The 19096-nt window shown below is 36.5% G+C and overlaps 1 protein-coding gene across 1 annotated transcript; it reads right to left on the bottom strand.

Moving 5' to 3' along the window:
* Positions 1-1332: 1332 nt before the first annotated feature.
* On the bottom strand, positions 1333-16682 carry ODF2L (outer dense fiber of sperm tails 2 like). The gene is given in 14 exon segments (XM_066325159.1): positions 1333-1704; positions 2347-2472; positions 3399-3561; positions 3640-3722; positions 5756-5902; positions 6514-6618; positions 7819-7929; positions 8463-8611; positions 8614-8651; positions 10059-10168; positions 11500-11685; positions 14412-14528; positions 16254-16325; positions 16550-16682. Coding segments are annotated over 14 exon segments (1617 nt in total). The 5' UTR covers positions 16631-16682; the 3' UTR covers positions 1333-1575.
* Between the last annotated feature and the right edge of the window lie 2414 nt (positions 16683-19096).

Below are 19096 nucleotides of genomic sequence, written 5' to 3' on the forward strand. Positions count from 1 at the left end.
TAACGTGTCCTAAATTAATTTTTTTAATGCTAAAGACATGACAAGTTGACAACAGTTCAAAAAGGAGCCAAGTGAAAACAAATGCTCTTCTTGACTATCAGCCCTATCCCTACCTTGCAAAAAGAACCCCAAGCAAACAAAAAGATAATGGAGAAAGAACAACAAAAAAGAAACAAAACAAACTAAAAAGGAAAAATCTCAAACCTAATTTCCTGGATAGTAAATAGGCTGGAATCAAGTTACTGTACATCTTTGTATCATGTCCTAATGAAATGTGTACAGTTTTTCAGTATGAGTTTTGGAAAACCACTCATGCAGTGGATAGAACAATTTCTTTCTGAACTCTTTCCTTTATACATGATGACTTTCAAAAAGGTTTCAATTTTTTTATAAGTAGCACAATCAGAACTAAATGAATCCAAATATGTGTGTGTAATGTAACCCCCCAAATTTAAAAAAAAATACTTGCTACTAACGTGTCATAGAGAATAAATGACAATTTTATTTTTAAAGAGTGCACAGAAGAAAATCATTAGCACACAGTATTTGTTAAGAGAGATAAGCATTTGCAAAAAAAAAAGAGGCCCATATTCAACACATTACTAATAGCTAACAATGAAATAGAATGGATATTGTCAATGCATGAACAAATTTATGTTTTTGGTAAAAAAAAATATTTAATGTATATTATTTAAGTACACATTATAAATCACACATGTTTAACTGAATGTACTATTTTTAAAAAACATCTCACAGCATATATCTACAAAACTAATTAAAATTTAGAACTGAAACTAAATCCAGAATAGTTTTTTGTATTAGTCCTGTATCAGCTGAATATTTACATGTGTTTTACCTGAGGCACAAGTCAATCTTATGGAATAACAGCTCTTGAACTCAGACAAATACTTAAATATCTCATTGGAGCTGTGTCATCAGGGTATATCAACACATTCAGACCTTAAAATACACCTGTATCTAAAAGATTTTCCTACTTCTATTTATAAAAATGTTACTATAGTATATTCCTGAGCACAATGAGATGTAGAGGAAAATGGCTGGATGGGATAGCCTTGTGGTGGCAACTCCAATGTAGTGCAGCAGTGTGGGCTATATTGGTGCTAAACTGCAGGGGAAAAAGGGAAGGGACCTAATGATCCCAATTTTTGCCTGTCTTCATAGGTTAGATATGATTGAATTGAAAGATAATCTGTGATCACCTGCATTTGCCATGGACTGAAAGGGGTCAGGTAAGATTTTACAGACCAGTGTTGTGTGCATACCACAAACATACACACCTGCCGCTGCTGTCATGCCCTCGGCCTTTGCTGTGCCATGGAAAACACAATGGTTTATATCAGGAATATCAGCTCCACGTGTGACCAGCCAGCAGGATGTACAGTAATGGCTGACCTCTTTCTCGTGCCCACAACAGATGTTTTCCTAGGGAAGAATCAACATTAACATTATAGAACTCAAACTGGCAAAATAGTGTAAGGCTCAATGGCTTTGCCTCCAGCCACACTGGGAGCCCAGTCTTGACAGGTTTCTTCACTATGAAATAGATTCAAGAATTCAGCCAAACACTGTTACATATGCATCTTTCAAAAACTGCACATAATTCTGGATGCTCTGGTTCTTGTTCTCTGCCTTCTGTAGGCTGTTCTCCAGCTCTTTCAAATGTACTTCATGGTGCTTTTCGTTCTAATAAAAAAAAAGCATAGAAACTTAGAAATAAAATATAAATCAATCAAAATAATCTAAGACAACAGATACCTAATTTTTACAGCTTTATTTACCTGTAAAAGTTTTCAGAGGCTCCACAGAAGCAAAAGTGCTAAAAAAGGCCTCAAAAGATTGAAGCTTTTATTTATGTTCAGTCAGGACCAAACTGAACATGCTCATATAGACTGAAAATCAAAAAAAGGCCTATAACAATTGACAATAATTGTAAGTTCAGATTATTGTCATTAACTCATGGAAAAAAGAAGATATCACTACATCATTATGGAATTGTTATGCATCTAATCAAATCTAGATTAGGCTTACTGAACAATTGATCTGAAAGAAATTACAACTTTATATATTTTTTTTATTTTAGTCTTGCTGGGAGAGCTGGACTGAGTAAGGGTTGTAAACTCAATATTATTCAAATGATTTAGTTAGACTGGACATCTGTTAGGTTGATGGGAAATGTCAATGTACAAAGTATATTGTCAAGCTGAATTAATTTACTGTTCTGAAAAGTGTGTATCAACTGTATTAGTAGTATGTTTTTAGTAAAAGGAACTTGTTTTTTTAAAGGGTGACATGGTGGGTGACTTCTTGAATCACAAATTTACTCACATGGTGAAATAAACAGAAGAGTTGTTTTTTTTCTTCTTGCCTCATTCTCACTTCAGCTTCAAGAAGTAGCAGTTTTGTCTGAAAGGCTTGTTCCTTGTATGAGATTTTTTCCTGTTCTTCAGCTACCTATAAAATTAATGAAAGAGAAAGGTTATATATAACATAAATTTATACATTAGATATATATATTACATATATATTTACTCTTAAAGCCCAAATCAAATAATTTTATCTCTTAATATTAATAGCTTTATTTCCCATTTTTTCATCTAATAATTAACTTATTTCCCATGCCCAGGACTTAAACAAACCTGAAAAATATTCTGGCTAAATTCGAAAGCTGTTTCAATCTAGAAGAAAAAAATGTAATAGTAGTGGCAGCAGAACACTTCTTAGCTTATTTGCAAGTTAAGCCAAAATTTTCGATTTTTCAAAAGAAAAGAAATATCCTCAAACAGTATTGAAAAAATCAATGATTTTTTACTAATTTCTGCATTATTAATTTGAAATTACAACTTCATACATTTTTTTCTGATTAAACTAATATAATTCACTATAATCTAAATTCCTACAATTCCCCTTGGATTTTATTTACTGTTTGCATAATTTCTACAAATGACAAAATTTGGCTTAATGTAGAAAAAATGCAAATTCTTCCTCTAAAAAGAGAAGGATTTCAACACCAGTGTTCTTGTGGGCTTCTATAACAAAGAAAAAAATGTAAAATTAAGCTTTTGTACAGAAACTTTTTGCCATATGTGTGGGATTTAATATAATGTGGTTAAAGCATTTTGATTTGTCAGTTAAAAAATTATAATAAAACATTGGTCAATTGAGAGTTGTTATTTATTTCCACAGGTTACAAACTTGAGAAGGAAATTGAATTGTTTCATCCATATTTAAAACATGCAGAAATTCACAGTAACTTTTTAGTATTTCTCCCTATATGCAAAATAGTCTGGTGCCATAATTTTTTCTCAACCTTATTTTTAATGCTGTTTTTAAATAGAAATTAACAAACAAGATTGAGAGATTAATTAAATCACCAATACCATTTTTCTCCCTTCTTCCAAAGCAGATTCAAGTTGTCTGTTTAATGCATAACATTCCGCAATTTTCTCTTCAAGCTGCAATTTACTGCTCTGAAGACTCTCATCTTCTTTTCTGAGCTGGTAAGCAAGTTCTTCATTCAGATATTCCACCTCTCCTAATTGCCTTTATGCAAAACAGATTAATGTATTCACTGTAGCAGAAAAGTGTAGGATTTAATTTCAATCAGATTTTTCAGTTTACCTTTGAAGATATTCATATATCTTCTGAATGATACAGATTTCTTCTAAGTAAAGATTGCCCAGAGAAGTTACACTATGGTTATCCTGTAAAAATGACAATTTGTTTCTAGTTGAAGAGACCTGTATACAGGATCTTACTGGACTAAAGTAAGCTTCTCTATTAAAATCCATCAAAGAATTTGATTGTAATTTCAGATAAATGCTATGCTAATTCAGACAAACATTATGTTATACTGAAGTAAATGTTATCATGTGTTTTTGTACCTTGTATAACTATCTTAAATTAATAAAACACAAAGTTGGAGACTAAAATTTTGTGTGAACACTTTAAGGCTGAAAACTTTCTATGTAACAAAGGCCTAAAAAACTCCATGTGCTGCTCATGCAACCTTGTGTATTAGGAGTTGGTCAGGTCTTCCAGACCAGCAAAAATGGCTCCCTCACACTACAGTCACAAGAGGCATAAAAATAACACTGCACATAGGTATGGTTATCACAGAAGAACAATGCAGCACTGGCAAAGATTTTCAGAAAGAAGAATATCCAAAAAGACGATCAAGTTCATGAAAAGAGAAATATCAGCAGCAGAAGCTTGAAGGAAGCAAGAAGACAGTCTTCTCATCCCCAGCATCCAGGGTGCTAAACTTTTACAAGTTTTCTTTCAAATCTCAGTAGCAATGAGATTATTGCTTCTTCTACCACCCAGAACAGCATGTTAGCAATAACCAGACATCAGCAGCCTGTGGTGCCATCATTTAGAAGGGTGACTACCACCATTCGTTGGACTACCTCAAGCAGTCCCATCCAGCAATTTGAGCTAATCTGCCTAATTGTGTTGATCAGAATTACAATTGTGTTGATCAGCAGACTGGTAGTAGCAGAAATTAGTCCAGCTGAACCCAGCAGAGGTTTTCTGCTGAGGAACCAATTGCTCCAAAATGAACTTCCTAAATTCTGGTCATATTGTCAAGGGTAAAGTACATCAATCACCAAGACTTAATGTGGAAATGTAACTACTGTTCCACCAGACTAGTGATTATATTCCAAATTATTTTGCTATACTTAAGAGGTTCTTTTTCACTTTTTCAGTAAAACATGTAGTTAGATTAAAATTAAATATATCGTTCTATGTGATGCATAAATTCTGCACCTCAAAATTAATTATTGCTTAAGTACTTTAAAATTTAAGAGTTTATGAACATTCCTTGAAGAATCTAAAATCAAGAGCAATATTTTATATAAAGTCTACAGGACCACAGAGACTCACTGTGCTTCAGCTGTAGTTTTCCCATTGATGTAGAGGATGATTAAACCCTTTCCCACCCTACTAACTTAAAACCCTTTGTCATTTATGCTCTTCTAACTCAAAGAAAATTAAAAAGAGAAAAACCAAAAAAAACCCCAAAAATCCCCCAAACAAAACAAAACCCCAAAACAAACAAACAAAAACAAACAAACAAACCCCACCAAACACCAAAAAAACACCCCATCAAAAAACCCCACCCAAATCTACCCTGCCATTGAAATTGACATAAAAGGAAAAAAGAGTTGAGGAAAACTCATTTTTAGGATTTAGAGAAAATGCAAGCATTAGTGTTAAATACAGCTAAAAATTACAATTATCTTATAAAAGCATATTTTTAAAATACTTAATCAACTAAATCAACTTAATCAACTAAAACATTGCAATAATTAAAGTTTTATATATCATCAAGAATATAATTTATAGGAATAAATGTTGTATGGTTTATAAATTAGCTACTAAACCCAAAACTAATGTAGAATTAAATTACTCTACTAGATACAAACAATATCTAGACTTGCATTTATTTCCAGGGAAGAATTCTGCAACACAACTCAGGCCATAAGTATTCAAAAAGATCAAGAATATACTCACTCTAAAAGTAGAAAGTCTTGCCACATAGTGAATTCACATCAATACAGTTGGCAACAGTTTTATTTGCATTGCGCTATTTCCACAGAAGTTTTTGATTTATGAAAAAAATAACAAGGATAACCTCACCACTATCACACACACCAACAGTAAAAAATGTCCCAGAGACTTTTTTCCACATAACTTTCCCATTTATCTTTAGAAATCAGCATGTTCTAACCACCTGAAACTCCAGCTCCCTAAGGGTTTTGCATTTGAGTGCACGGATCCTTTCCCAGGACAGAAGCTTTTGCTGATTTTTCTCAGCTGCTTTCAGCAAGTCACAAACATGTTCTAACTCCTTTAACTCAGCCTCTGTTTTGTCCCTCACCTGCACAGTAGCATCACAGGAGAAAAATGTAAGTGTAAAACCATAAATTAATTGTTGTACCACTTAATGGATTTTCATGTAAGTAATAAAACTAAAATTCTCTACAAGTTACATATCACCTATTTTATAAAATACTGACAAAGACACAAGTTCTTTTCTGACACTTAAAAATGTGCTGTGTTCCAGTGTTCAGCTCCATCTGCTGAAAAACTTAAAACTCATCTCTGTATGGAGTCTCAATTTTAATTGTTAGTTTAAAAAATGCACTTACAGTAGGTTTGTTTCCATATACAATTTACACAACTGTTCTGTCAAAAGGATAGTTTCAAAATCATCAACAATAAAATCACATCTTTGAAAGTAATAAAAGAATTCTGGAATTCTAAAATAGTACCAAACTACTTAGTCATTGCACTAGGAATCATTGCTCAATTGTTTGCAATTATGTAGTATCCAAAAAACACCAGCTTTAGTAAGCAGTCGGTAAAACTCTCAGAAACTTAAAACCAAGAGACAGTACCTTGTGACTTCTAATAAGATCACAAAAATGTGGAAAGGATCTGTGTCCTACAGAATTATTTGGAAACATTCTTTATTACTGCAAAACTTACCTTATCTGCTTCTAAGCATTTGTTTTCTTTTATTTTTTTGTTTTCATTTAAGGCTGTTTCATATCTGGATTTCAATTCTTCTACTGCAATTTGTCTTTTTTGTACCTAGGACAACATATGTTTTTCACATACATTTGCAAAGTCCTTGACTTAAATACAGAAAAGATAGAATCATTATTATGAAGCATAAAGGAAAATCTTTGACTTCTAAATAGTATCTTGAAGTTTGTCATTATTTGAATTTATTTATGTTCATTATCCTGCTTGTCACAGCAAGTATAAAAGGGTTACCAGGTAAAGAGCACTGTCATATCAGCAGTGTATTATCAGCAGTGGAGAATGAACTAAGTTGTGCTGTAGAAGCAGCCAGCATGACTCACACCTCCCCCTCCACATAGCAACTTTCACTGACACTTTCCATCTGGAGTCACTACAGCCCTGAGCTAGGGAATTTCACTCCACTCACTGCTTAAGGCTGCCTGTTGCCTGGAACTGCATCTACCACCTTAAAGCTGGCAGCAGCTTTAGTTGTGATGATGCATTCCAAGGACAAGGCTCTCTGGCTGTACTCTAGATTTTCTATCATGTCTTTCCACTAATTCAAAAAATAAGTGAAGAATGTCAGTGAAATTGTGTCTATACCATAGCAGAAATAGATATATATTTGAATCAATGTTCTGAAATTTCTCTGTGAATAAAGCCAAATGCAAAAAATTAATTGACAAAAAGCTCCATTTAAAGTTTGGTTTATTTGTTTCACTGGTATTTCTATGTGGATTTACCTACTGAAATAAAAGAACTCATATAACCCTATACTCATAACCTTTACTCTAACCCTAATATATATTTCTTGAATGAGCTTAAATTTCTTGAACTTACTTGAGTACTGATATGCTCTTAGGAACATGAAGATAAAGTATGGTCAAGTAGAGGTAAAAGATCATTGGTAGATCCACTGAAGACATCAGACTCAAACTTTTTAAATATCTAGTTTACTGGGTCACTGACCTGCTTTTTAGGAAGCAAATCTTGTCAAAGCAAATTTGCAGCTGTTGGCCTCAATGAACTTCAAGTGGGCTTCACACAATTCAGTACAGGCAATGTGTACTTGTAACAGTGTGGAGACCATTCGTTGAGAAGGTCTATAATAGCATTTTTTTCTTTCATACTCAAATCTACAAAAATATTACAATCCCCATGACAAAAAAAAATGGATTTATTATCAACAAAACCTTTATCATTTCCTCAAAATGGCTTACAAATTTAGAAACAACGTATTCGAAGATTTCAAACATCATAAGTCACCTCATTTTCACGCTGTTCTACAAGGTTTTCTTGCAGCTTTGCTTTTTCTTGCAGCTGTAGCAACTCACATTCAACAGACACTGTACTTTTCTCCAGTGTAGCAAGGGAAGCCTTGACCAAAAACAGAAAATATAAAAATTAGACATTCTACAATATGATATTGCCAGCAAGTGACTTGCTGGCACCAAAAAGAGTGATGTAAGTATTTTTCCTGTCAAACAAAAATTATAGTCTCCAGTTCATTTGTCAGCTCATGACAACAATTACATCAGATGATAAATACAATATGAAACCTGTAAACTCTTTCAAAATTGAAATCAATGATCGAGGTAAACTCAGTTCTTTAATCTGAAAGAGAGGTTAACAAATATAAAAGAACAATTTCTACTTAAGTGATTGTGCAGTCATTGACAGTAAAATAAGCAGCATCCTGATTAAGCAGATATATCATCAGACAATCCTGTTCCTAGCTTTGCCATAAATTTCCATGGGAAAATTTTCAGAATCTCATTTGTCCTTACTATTATAAATGGATGGCAAATTCATTCTGAAGGTCTGGGGGCTCTAGACAAAGAGAATTAACCTGGTTACTTCATTAATGTATGAAAAATGTAGGGCAAATCAACAGTGATTTATAATCTCACCTTTAATTTTTTGTTTTCAAGGTAAATCTTTTCATTTTCAGAGTTAAGAGAATTTAGCTTTCCCAGAATTTCCTCTTCTGACTTTCTTCTCCATTCCTCCCTTCTCTCCATGTCTTCCATCAGGTCTCTGATCTGACTTGTTAGACAGCAAGAAACTCTCTATAATACACAATACTTCCAAAACTCTCACTATGAAAATTAAATTGTACTTTAACACATTCTCCTTCACTGTATATATATTTATCTGTATATATAAAAGGCGGAATGCATTTACACATCCAAAGAAACGCGTATATTCTGAAATACACTCTCTGAAAGAGGACAGTTTCTGCTCCAAGGAAGGAGTCTTAGCTCAATTACAGAATACCAAATCATACTTCCAAGAGAGCTATGCATATGCACACTGTACAAAATGTAATTATATTGAATTTATAGGGTATGTCACGTAATGTCCTACTAGGAACATTCCTAGGCTACTTCAGAAATGTTATTTTCCATTATTAAAAGCAGCAAATTATTCTGTACCGAGTTTTTTTGCCTTTCTTTTGGTTAATAAAGTTCATATAATTTGTTTTGCTGTTTAGTCAGCCCCACACTGCTTAGTAGAACATGTCTTGTAAGAAAGGCACATTTCAAGCAACAACTTGTATTTTCAGTATTTTCAGCTGAAATGAAAAGTGTTCACTCCTCCACATCCTTTTTTTTTTTTTTTTTTTTTTTCCTCCTTGCTTCTTGCTCGGGACAGTGTGTTCGTCAGATACTCGGAGCAAAGAAGCTTCCTGGACTGTTTTTCTCTCTTTTTCTTGGGACTGTTTAAGTCTGCTCTGGACTGAAAACTCAGAGAAGGATTGGGATCCAGAATCCGTGGCCCACCGGGGCCTGGACCTCAGCATTTTCCAGCACCAAAGAATGAGACTAACTTCTGGCGAGAACTTCCTCAGTTTCGCCATCTCCCTCTGGAGCAGCGAGAGGTTTTGTTGTTTAATTTTTTTTCATTCCTCATGCTTGTGGGCATTTTGTTTGTTAAATAAATAGTTTTTTCCACTTTTCTCTGAGGAAATTATTTTTCTTGGACTGGCTGGGGGTGGGGCCGTTTGGGTTTGCTCCCCAGAGGAACCCCATTCACAGGTTTCCTCCCAAATTTGACCTAAACCAGGACATACCTTAAGATTTGAATGTGTAGTTTGAATAAGGTTGGATAATTTTGTTCCGCTTTCCTTACATGAATGAACTGTTTGAATGTTTTCTGTTTGAAAGGAGCCTTTCTCCATCCTCTCCTGATTCAATAAGCTGTTGAATCAGTTATTAAATAAGTGGTTATGGAGGCTGCACAGGAGCTGCCAGCAAGTTCAGGCCGATCAGAAGTATGCAGGAAAAAGAATGTTTCTTACTGGTAAAGGGGAATAAAGCTTTGAAAGAAGTAAAATGCAACAGAGGAGGCTAAAAATCTTAAATTTGTTCTTATTTCCAACTTCAAATTCTGCTCAGAATTTTAAAATGTTAATAAACTCACATTGTCAACAGAGTATTGCACTACTAAATATCAACACTCTGCAACTACAGAAATAAACAATAAAGACCAACACTCCAACTTACCTCTCAAGATTTTCTATTTGAACTTCTAACATTTTCTTTTCTTCAGCTATTCTATCATGCTGTTTTTTCCAGACATCAGAAGCTGACAGTATCTCACACAGTTTGACTTCCTAGAGAATGCAGAAATTATAAATTATGTAACAAAATAATGCCACCAAAGAATGCCATTTAATTCTACAATTTTTTCTAAACACAAGAGCTATCTGTTTAATATAAGATAGTTTTATTGGATCTCCCTTGTAGAAATTAATATAAATTTTCTCTCATCTCAAAATAAAATCAACAAAATTACCCACATTTTTAAAAAGTCGAAGTCAAAGTATAGAATTACTGTCAAGGCAGAGACATAGTTAAACACTGGTACTGTATATCACCTGTAGAATACGCAACATTTCAAAATTTAAGATGACAATATTATCTTATCAAAAATTTGTATTCAATACATCTCAACTACATAGAAATTACATCAATTAATAAACAAATAAAACTTTGCCAAAATATTTGAAGAATGCTGGGTATGAAATTAAACAGTAGTTAAATCCCTTAGATGAATATAGGTAATTAACCAATACATGCCATCATGAAAGTACACCAGGTTTTCAATGAGGAAGAAAAGAAGTGTGACTACACAACATCAGAAGTTCAGGAGGAAATTCTGTCCCTCTGTACTGTTAATTTTTGTTAAAGATCCACGACTGATCTCACAAAAATCCAAGAATACAAAAGCCATTATTAACGATCTCCTGGTACTTAGTGGAGAAATATATCTTTAATACTGACATATCCAAAATGATTACAACACATCTAAGAGTATAAAAATGTATTATTAGAAAATCTAAATAGGACAATAAGCACAATTCTGATGCACCTGGCATTTGAACAAGTACAAACTCTTGATAGACAAAGCAAGATTCCAAGGAACAACTCGGATTAAGGAAGAAGTTTTATGCTTGGATTTTGAAAAAGTTCAGAGCAAGCAACTTAGAAATAGAAAGCTAAGTAACCACATGAGACATCACATATTAATAAATAACTAAAACTAACACTTCAAACCTCTGTCATGGATCCTCAGTTAGTAGGCTGTATTCCTGAGTTGGTCATAGTCATAGTAATTTCTGAGTGCTTATTCATAGAGGACTAACAGGAAGCGCAGGAGAGGTTTAACCAAAAGCTGATGACATTCCTCTTACTTCCTACAGCTTAAAATGCATAGCCTCATGACTTAAGACAATCACTACATTTTAACAAAACAAAGGCAGTTAATAGGAACAGCTTTTGTGACACCTATAGAAACCTTTTCCTTAACAGAAGAGCAACAAAACAAAAGACATACAAGAACAGCATAATCAAACAAAGTTTTCTCTTTTTCACAGGTGAAAGACTTTCAGTTGTTCTATTTCAAACAATACAACACAACATTGCTCACAACACAGCCACTCACATGTTCTCTTATTTTAGATGTTATGTCTTTTACAGCTTCTTCTGAACGTTGAGCTCTTTGTTTCTGGGACCTTAATGCTTTCTTCAGAGCAATCTTCTTTTGCTCACTTCTTTCCTTTAAGGTGAACTTCTGGCACTTGGATTCACCAATTTTATGTTTCCACTCTGCTATTTTATTTTCTAGAGTCTGCAGCATAATTAAAATTAACTTTTCAAATCTTAAACCTTACATATAATTTTGTGCTATAAAATAATTAGGAAGAGCTGTTAAATTTATGATCTCTTTCCATATAATCTTGGTATCTCAAAACTTGTGGCTGATACAAGGAGAGAGCTAAGTACAACAGTAGACAAGAAAGATACAGAGAGGAAGTCATTACAAAGATGAAAACAAGAGTCTGAGAAGGTGCAGGAGCAGGCAGGAGTTGGGGAAAGACAGCAATCTAACCATGTCTGTGTGCTCTTGGAAATGAATGCAGAATTTCCACATAGAAGGTGTGAATGTTAAACCCATTTATGAGGAGGAAAGTAAAACAGTTTCATCAGACAATTTCTATAAAGAATATCACCTGAATGATGCCAGCAGTGATATGCACTGCTCTATGTGCTCTGAATCTAGTGACACACACACACTACTAGGTCTAGAGATAGGCTGTATGACTGTATATGAAATTTTATTATGAAAGTAAATATCTTGGATTTGTGGGTTTTTAAAGTCAGGAAGCTAGAAAAGGTAGGGATCTTTTCCTTAGTATATGTATAATGGTATGGTCTGTGATTAGATGACAATATATTATTTTCTTGCAAGCTCTCTGAATTTTTTCTGTGCATAAAATGGCCTCACTTTATTAATGACACAGATTTGTTTAGTGAAGTATTTTTTATAAACAATGAAGCAGAAATGCATTTTAATGCATTTAATAATATTTTGAAACACGTGCCACACAGCCAAGACAGGAACTGGGCTCAACAACTGCCACTATATTAGCTTTTTTTATTGCTTTTATTATTTCTTACTAACTAGATGTTTTACATCACTGATGAAGACTGATCCCATTCCATACAGGAAGCTGATCTCTCTAACTTCATGACTTTTGTATTTTTCATTTATATACCACATAAATATGAACTTACAGCAGACATTAAAACACCACATGATGATATTCATTAAGAGCAATACCAGACTGATTCAAGGAGAATCTCAGATTCACTTACCAAAAATGACCAAGCTAAAAAATAGACAATTAATTTCATAAAGACATGTGTAAATGTTGTTCATATCTCTTACTATCCTTCTACCAAACTCCAGCAGCATAGGTAAGCCAGCAGTGTCAACTTTCTCAGTTCAGTAATAAATACTCTAACTGTAGGAATGATTGATGTATTTGTTTCCCTCCTTTCAGCCTAGGTCTGACACTACATTATGTACTCCTAGTTAGCTACTGAATATGTGAATATACCAGCCTTATTCAAGATACTCATTTTCAGTTGCTACAAATTATGCATATTATACAATAAGGGATATCTCTCAGTACAGGTCCTGCTAATGGCCCCAAAACTTTTACACAAACAAAGCAAAATGTATGTGGTTACTACTTCAAAAAAAGGAAATTACAAAAAACACCCAAATATGTAAAAAGTAGTTTTCCTATATACATGCTTATAGGACACCTAATAAACAAACATGTGACTTGAGGTGGTGGACAAACACCTTCAATAAACACAGCAACCAGAAAATCTCAGTCTCCGTACGGATTTCTTTAACTGTCATAGAAGTAAACAGCTGCTATCCCTTTTATAACCACAGGAGGTCAGAATCGCACTAAGAATGAGTGCTTTGGGCATTAGTGGCTGAGGTAAATTCAAAGTGACAGCTAATTTCATAGGGGCAGTGCTAAGCTTTCGCAAGCTTTTGTCTAGTTATTAAAAAAATAATCCAGCATTTAAGTTAGCCAATGACTTAAGCAATTTCTGAAAGTGAACAAAACTTTAAAATAGAGATTGAGTGACAATACAGTTGTATATCAAGATATTTTATCTAATGAAAATGTTATTTGAATCCTGTAATTGTACAAGGTAGAACAAGAAAGCAATTCTTATTTAGAAGAAAACATGTGGCATTTATGGATTTATTCAGACATAGACATGATTTGAAACTGCCTTGATATAAGTTGGGTAACCATCTCAAATGATTCAATTAGCAGGGGATGTATGCTAGTAAAAAAGTTTGAAAATTAGAAATGCATTGATTTTAGTCAATGTTTTCTCATTCATTCCTATGTTTTTGACAAGTTTTATATATTGTATTCTGAGGCCATATACAGCTCCAGCCTTTCACACATGACCTCCTCCTTTGTCTTTTTCTAACACCAGTAACTGATACAAATGCCCAAATTTAATTTGTGCTTTTTAGAACAGAAAATGGAAATAATTTAACCTACCTTAAACAAAGTGAGACTAGGCATTAGTCTCAAATGTTTCACTTTCAGTCAGTATTAAGAGACTTACCGATTTTTCACAGATAATAAGCAGAAACAGGGTGTGGCTGTCACTGTTCTCTTTGAACAGAAAGTCACCATATGGACTTGCCTATCTCCTGACCAAATGGAGACTGTCCTCTAGGCAGTGCAGCTAAGTGAGTGAGCAAATGCTTCTACGTGTGTTTCACTTTGCTTCACTAGAACTGTACAAGTGTGCATAAGTTGAGAAAAGAAGGGAAAAAAACACAAAAAAACAACCTTGCATTTAAAATAGTGTGGTCAGGCAGATCTTGGAAAACATAAATACTTATGATTTTAGCTGTTTTGGATTTTTCTTTTACCAATAATTTTATTTAAAAACAAGCCACAGCAAAGCTTTGGGTTTTTGGTTTTTTTCCCCAATAAACTGAAACACAAGTAAAAATATTTTGACCTGTATTTTCACTTTTAATTCATCATTTTCTGCCTCTTTTCTTTCAATCTGACGCTGCAGGTGAGCTTGTACTTCCGTCATTGACCTTGACAAGTGCTCTCCTTTCTGTATGTTGATCTAAGAAAGATAAAACCCACAAATTCATTGGATTATGCTGCATGATGCTCTCTGTATTTTTTCTACTATGCTGTAGTTTCTAACTGACATTTGAATGTCCTCAAAACCTGGAAAACATAAAACATGCTCTACAAGTATATTGACAAGCAGTAAGATACTTGCTACTAACTGTATTAAGGCTAAACAGAAATCACCAACTTGAAACAATTTATGTATAAATTATTGAATGATATTTAATCTGAGTTTAAGTCGTGGGAATAAGGCCTGGAAGCATGAACTCAGAAATCCAGGCTAAGCAAAGGCATCCAGCTAGCAGGATGACTGACACTCAGCCACATTGATCAGCTGTGCTCTGACTCATTAGACCTGAACTGACCTTCATTAAATTCCAAAGACCATCTCCTATTAGAACTAATTATACATTTAATTCAAACTCTGATTTTGGGTGAAGGGGAAATTTATGTCACCAGAACTCAGGTCAGATGATTCCATGAAATTTCTTTCAACTTGATTCCTTTGGCTCATTCTAAGAAAGAAGTAATAAGGTAGAAAAGTATAGTATTATCAGTATAGACTGAAAGAGACTAAAAGAATGTGCCAGTGGAAGTGTTCATTATAGGTACCAGTAGGAAAGGCAGATTCAGTCAAGTATTGATGAAAATGTCATTTATTGAAATTAGTGTAAGAAGGAAAAAGGGGATAGCACAGAAAATAATTTATCCTTTCAGATGCTAGGCATCCTCAATTTTTCAACATTAGGTAGTCTCTAGTCAAGGCATGGCATGCCACAGAGATCCCATCAACACTGAGGTCTGCTGGCATTGAGGTCTTCAGAAGCTTTACAGGCTTTTCTGTTCAGCATTTCTATTCTCAAGCAAAAAGATGTTCCCATGAAAATGTGCTCCTTCACTTCAAGATAAAGACAAGGACGTGACAAGAGCCCCCACAGGTTCCTCTGTTTATGACCTGCTGGTTAAGTTTATCCAGCAGCCAAGTGATATGTTTATTTGGTTAAGCAAAAAAAAAAAAAAAAAACTCTTAAAGAAGAACCATGGTTATTGAAAACCTGCAAGGAGTTACAAATATCAAAGCACACTGCTGTCCCCTCACAGGTTTAACTGAGCCTGTGCTGTCCCTTACTAACATCGAACCACAATGCATCACACACACAGAGTGTGCACTGGAGGCATTCAGTCTGTAACACAGATTGCCAAACTACCACTAAAATCACTTTGAAACTTTCAAACTTTTACAGAATGCTCTTATACAGGACAATTCTTCCCTTCCAGTGTTGTTTTTTGCACTGAGCCCCTTCTTTTGGCACTAAGAATGAATGAGCTCTTGCCAGACTTGTCAGCCTTTGATGATATTAGCTCTGCTGTCTGTACTACCTCTCCCAAAAGAGCCATGGAAACCAACTGTGAACAGAACGTGTTCAGTTTATTCCATATTATTCCTCATAAATACTTTTACCCCAGAAAATTGCAAATCAGTAAATGAGAAGTCAAAAGCCACCTTAGAATATTAATGTTAAGGACAACTGCATTCTTAGTTGGTTCGAATACTACTTTGATGATTTTAAGGTAATTCTGTAGAAAACAAATTTCATTACTTTACTTTTTTCATAGGTCTTTGAAGTAATTGTTTTACTCAAATTTAATGATTTTAATTAGGAATGTAGTATGTTGGAAGAAAATAGTCATTCTAATGGAACAGGTCACTCACTTTTTCACATTGAAGCATGGATGAAAGTTCTTTAATCTGTTTCTCTCTTTCAAGTATCTTTTTCCTGAGATTCTTCATGGGGAAAAAACAACAATTCATTATTTGAATGTCTGTATACAACAAGGCATCAGTAATGCACAGTGACAAAGATTTCAGATGTAAAACTAAGATTCCATTTTGTGATTGTAAATCACAAATACTCCCACTTTCCCACCCTTACTGGAAATTGTATGATTCCATAAGGTAGCCAATTTCAGATATTCAGCATAGAACAAAGATAATAAAATTTTACTTACAGTATTCTGAATTTCACTTTCACTTAGCTCCTGCATCCAAGTGTCAATATTTTTACTGTTTAACTGCAACACAGGAAACATTAAAAATTTCTTCTGATTATAACTGATTTTGTATTTTTCAATGGTTTTAAATTGGTTAGTTAGCATCCCATTCCCTCCACTTCCTTATGAGGCTCCAGCAACTTGTCATCACCCTCACCCCTTCTCCAAACACCTCTCTCCTCCCTCTGCCATAGCACTCCAGTATGACTGATGCCTTCACCAAACACGAAGTTCTCTCTTTACTCCACTCAGTGCTCCACTGACTACTCATTATTTTTTCAGAAGTGGATTGTGTTGCCTTCTCCACCCACCAGGACCTATTTCTCCTGTGCTCAGCCTGTGCCAGGTGCATCCCCATCAAAAGGATTATTCAGACTAAGAGTCTCAGTTTTTATATCCATATTGCCCTTCATATAATTGAGAAAATGAGTAACAAACTCAGGAAATTCCCATCCTAAATAATCGCTTCCTCACAGAATCAGAATGCAGACTTCTCTTGTTTCCAACTGTTGTCTTAAGGCAAATAAATACAACCAAACATTTAAGGGCTTTTATTTTATATATGTGTGTGTGTTGTTTTGTTACAGGATTAGATTTACTGGCAGACCTCAACTTGTGTAACACAGTGCAACTCTCTGTAGCTTTTTCCTGTATATACAACCAAGTTCTTGAACTTAATTACTTCCAGTGGAAACAGCACCTTGGAAGATTAAACATCATGCTTCATTTATCATAGCCAATCAATGTAAGCAGAAAGGAACTAATAAATATTTTGCCATAGTTTCAGTATACTGTTGCTATGTCCAGCACTGCCACTTCGACATTTTTTGAAATATCACCTACTTCACATCTATAACTAGGAAGAATATTTTTAATCTTGCTAACAAAACAAGTACAATTTAAAAAACCAAGCCTGACAGGAACAAAATGAACTTGCCTCAACAGTGTGAAGAAGAATAAACTTTTCCTGAAGATCAAAGTCCAATGAAGGAGCAGTACAGTCACGTACTGGTAAAGACAAGGATGATTGTGATAATGATGACATTTTGATTTAATGCTGTGTAACAAGACAGAATATGTTAACATATATTGGTGTTCCATGAATCAGTAAGTGAAATATTACTAGCATGCCAGATTGTTCCCACCACAGTGAGACTACTGGACTGGACCAAGCAAACCCCAGTCACAGCAGAGATGTAACACAGCTAAAGCACCTGAAATCTTCCTCAAGAATTCACAACTTGCAGTTGCTTAGCTCTGAATTCACAAATGGTGCACAGAAAGCAAATTCTTCCACAGTAGAAAACCGAATACACTCGAAGGACAAAGCAAAGCTCGCAACTGTTATTTCCCACTTCCACGCTCCCCACCACAGACGGGGAAGCTCAGGGGCACAGGTCATTCAATGTCAGCCCTCACCCCGGGCCCACACTCGGGCTCTCACCTCGACAAACGCCCTTCGTACACTGCTCCCGTCCCTGGGGTGTCTGGCGAGTTACCCCTCAGCACCGCTCCTGTGGGGCAGTGTCCCCTCAGCACCGCTCCTGTGGGGCATTGTCCCCTCAGCACCGCTCCTGTGGGGCAGTGTCCCCTCAGCACCGCTCCTGTGGGGCAGTGTCCCCTCAGCACCGCTCCTGTGAACACTGTCCCCTCAGCACCGCTCCTGTGGGGCAGTGTCCCCTCAGCACCGCTCCTGTGAACAGTGTCCCCTCAGCACCGCTCCTGTGGGGCACTGTCTCCTCAGCACCGCTCCAGTTGGGCAGTGTCCCCTCAGCACCGCTCCTGTGGGGCAGTGTCCCCTCAGCACCGCTCCTATGGGGCAGTGTCTCCTCAGCACCGCTCCTGTGGGGCAGTGTCCCCTCAGCACCGCTCCTATGGGGCAGTGTCCCCTCAGCACCGCTCCTGTGGGGCAGTGTCCCCTCAGCACCGCTCCTATGGGGCACTGTCTCCTCAGCACCGCTCCTGTGGGGCAGTGTCCCCTCAGCACCGCTCCTGTGGGGCACTGTCCCCTCAGCACCGCTCCTGTGGGGCAGTGTCCCCTCAGCACCGCTCCTATGGGGCAGTGTCCCCTCAGCACCGCTCCTGTGGGGCAGTGTCCCCTCAGCACCGCTCCTGTGGGGCACTGTCCCCTCAGCACCGCTCCTGTGGGGCAGTGTCCCCTCAGCACCGCTCCTGTGGGGCAGTGTCCCCTCAGCACCGCTCCTGTGGGGCAGTGTCCCCTCAGCACTCCTCCCGCGGCTCCCCACCTGCGGCCGGCGCTCCTCGCCTCCAGGAGCCGTCGCCGTTGGCGTTGCCGAAGCAACGCGCCGCTGCCGCCGCGGTGCGGGCCCCTGTGGCGGCGAGGGGAGGCGGTGCTGCCCTCCCCGGGCCGGCCTTGCCTGCCGCTCCACTGCCCCTGGCCGGGGCCGGTGCGGGCCGGAGACCGCTGTGCGCCCGCCGAGGCGGCATCGATCCCCCGAGAGAACGAGGGGCGTGCGGTTTGGATGCAAAGGTGCCGCAAGAAGC

This window comes from Sylvia atricapilla, chromosome 9 (assembly GCF_009819655.1).
Source record: "Sylvia atricapilla isolate bSylAtr1 chromosome 9, bSylAtr1.pri, whole genome shotgun sequence".
Taxonomy (NCBI): Eukaryota; Metazoa; Chordata; class Aves; order Passeriformes; family Sylviidae; genus Sylvia; species Sylvia atricapilla.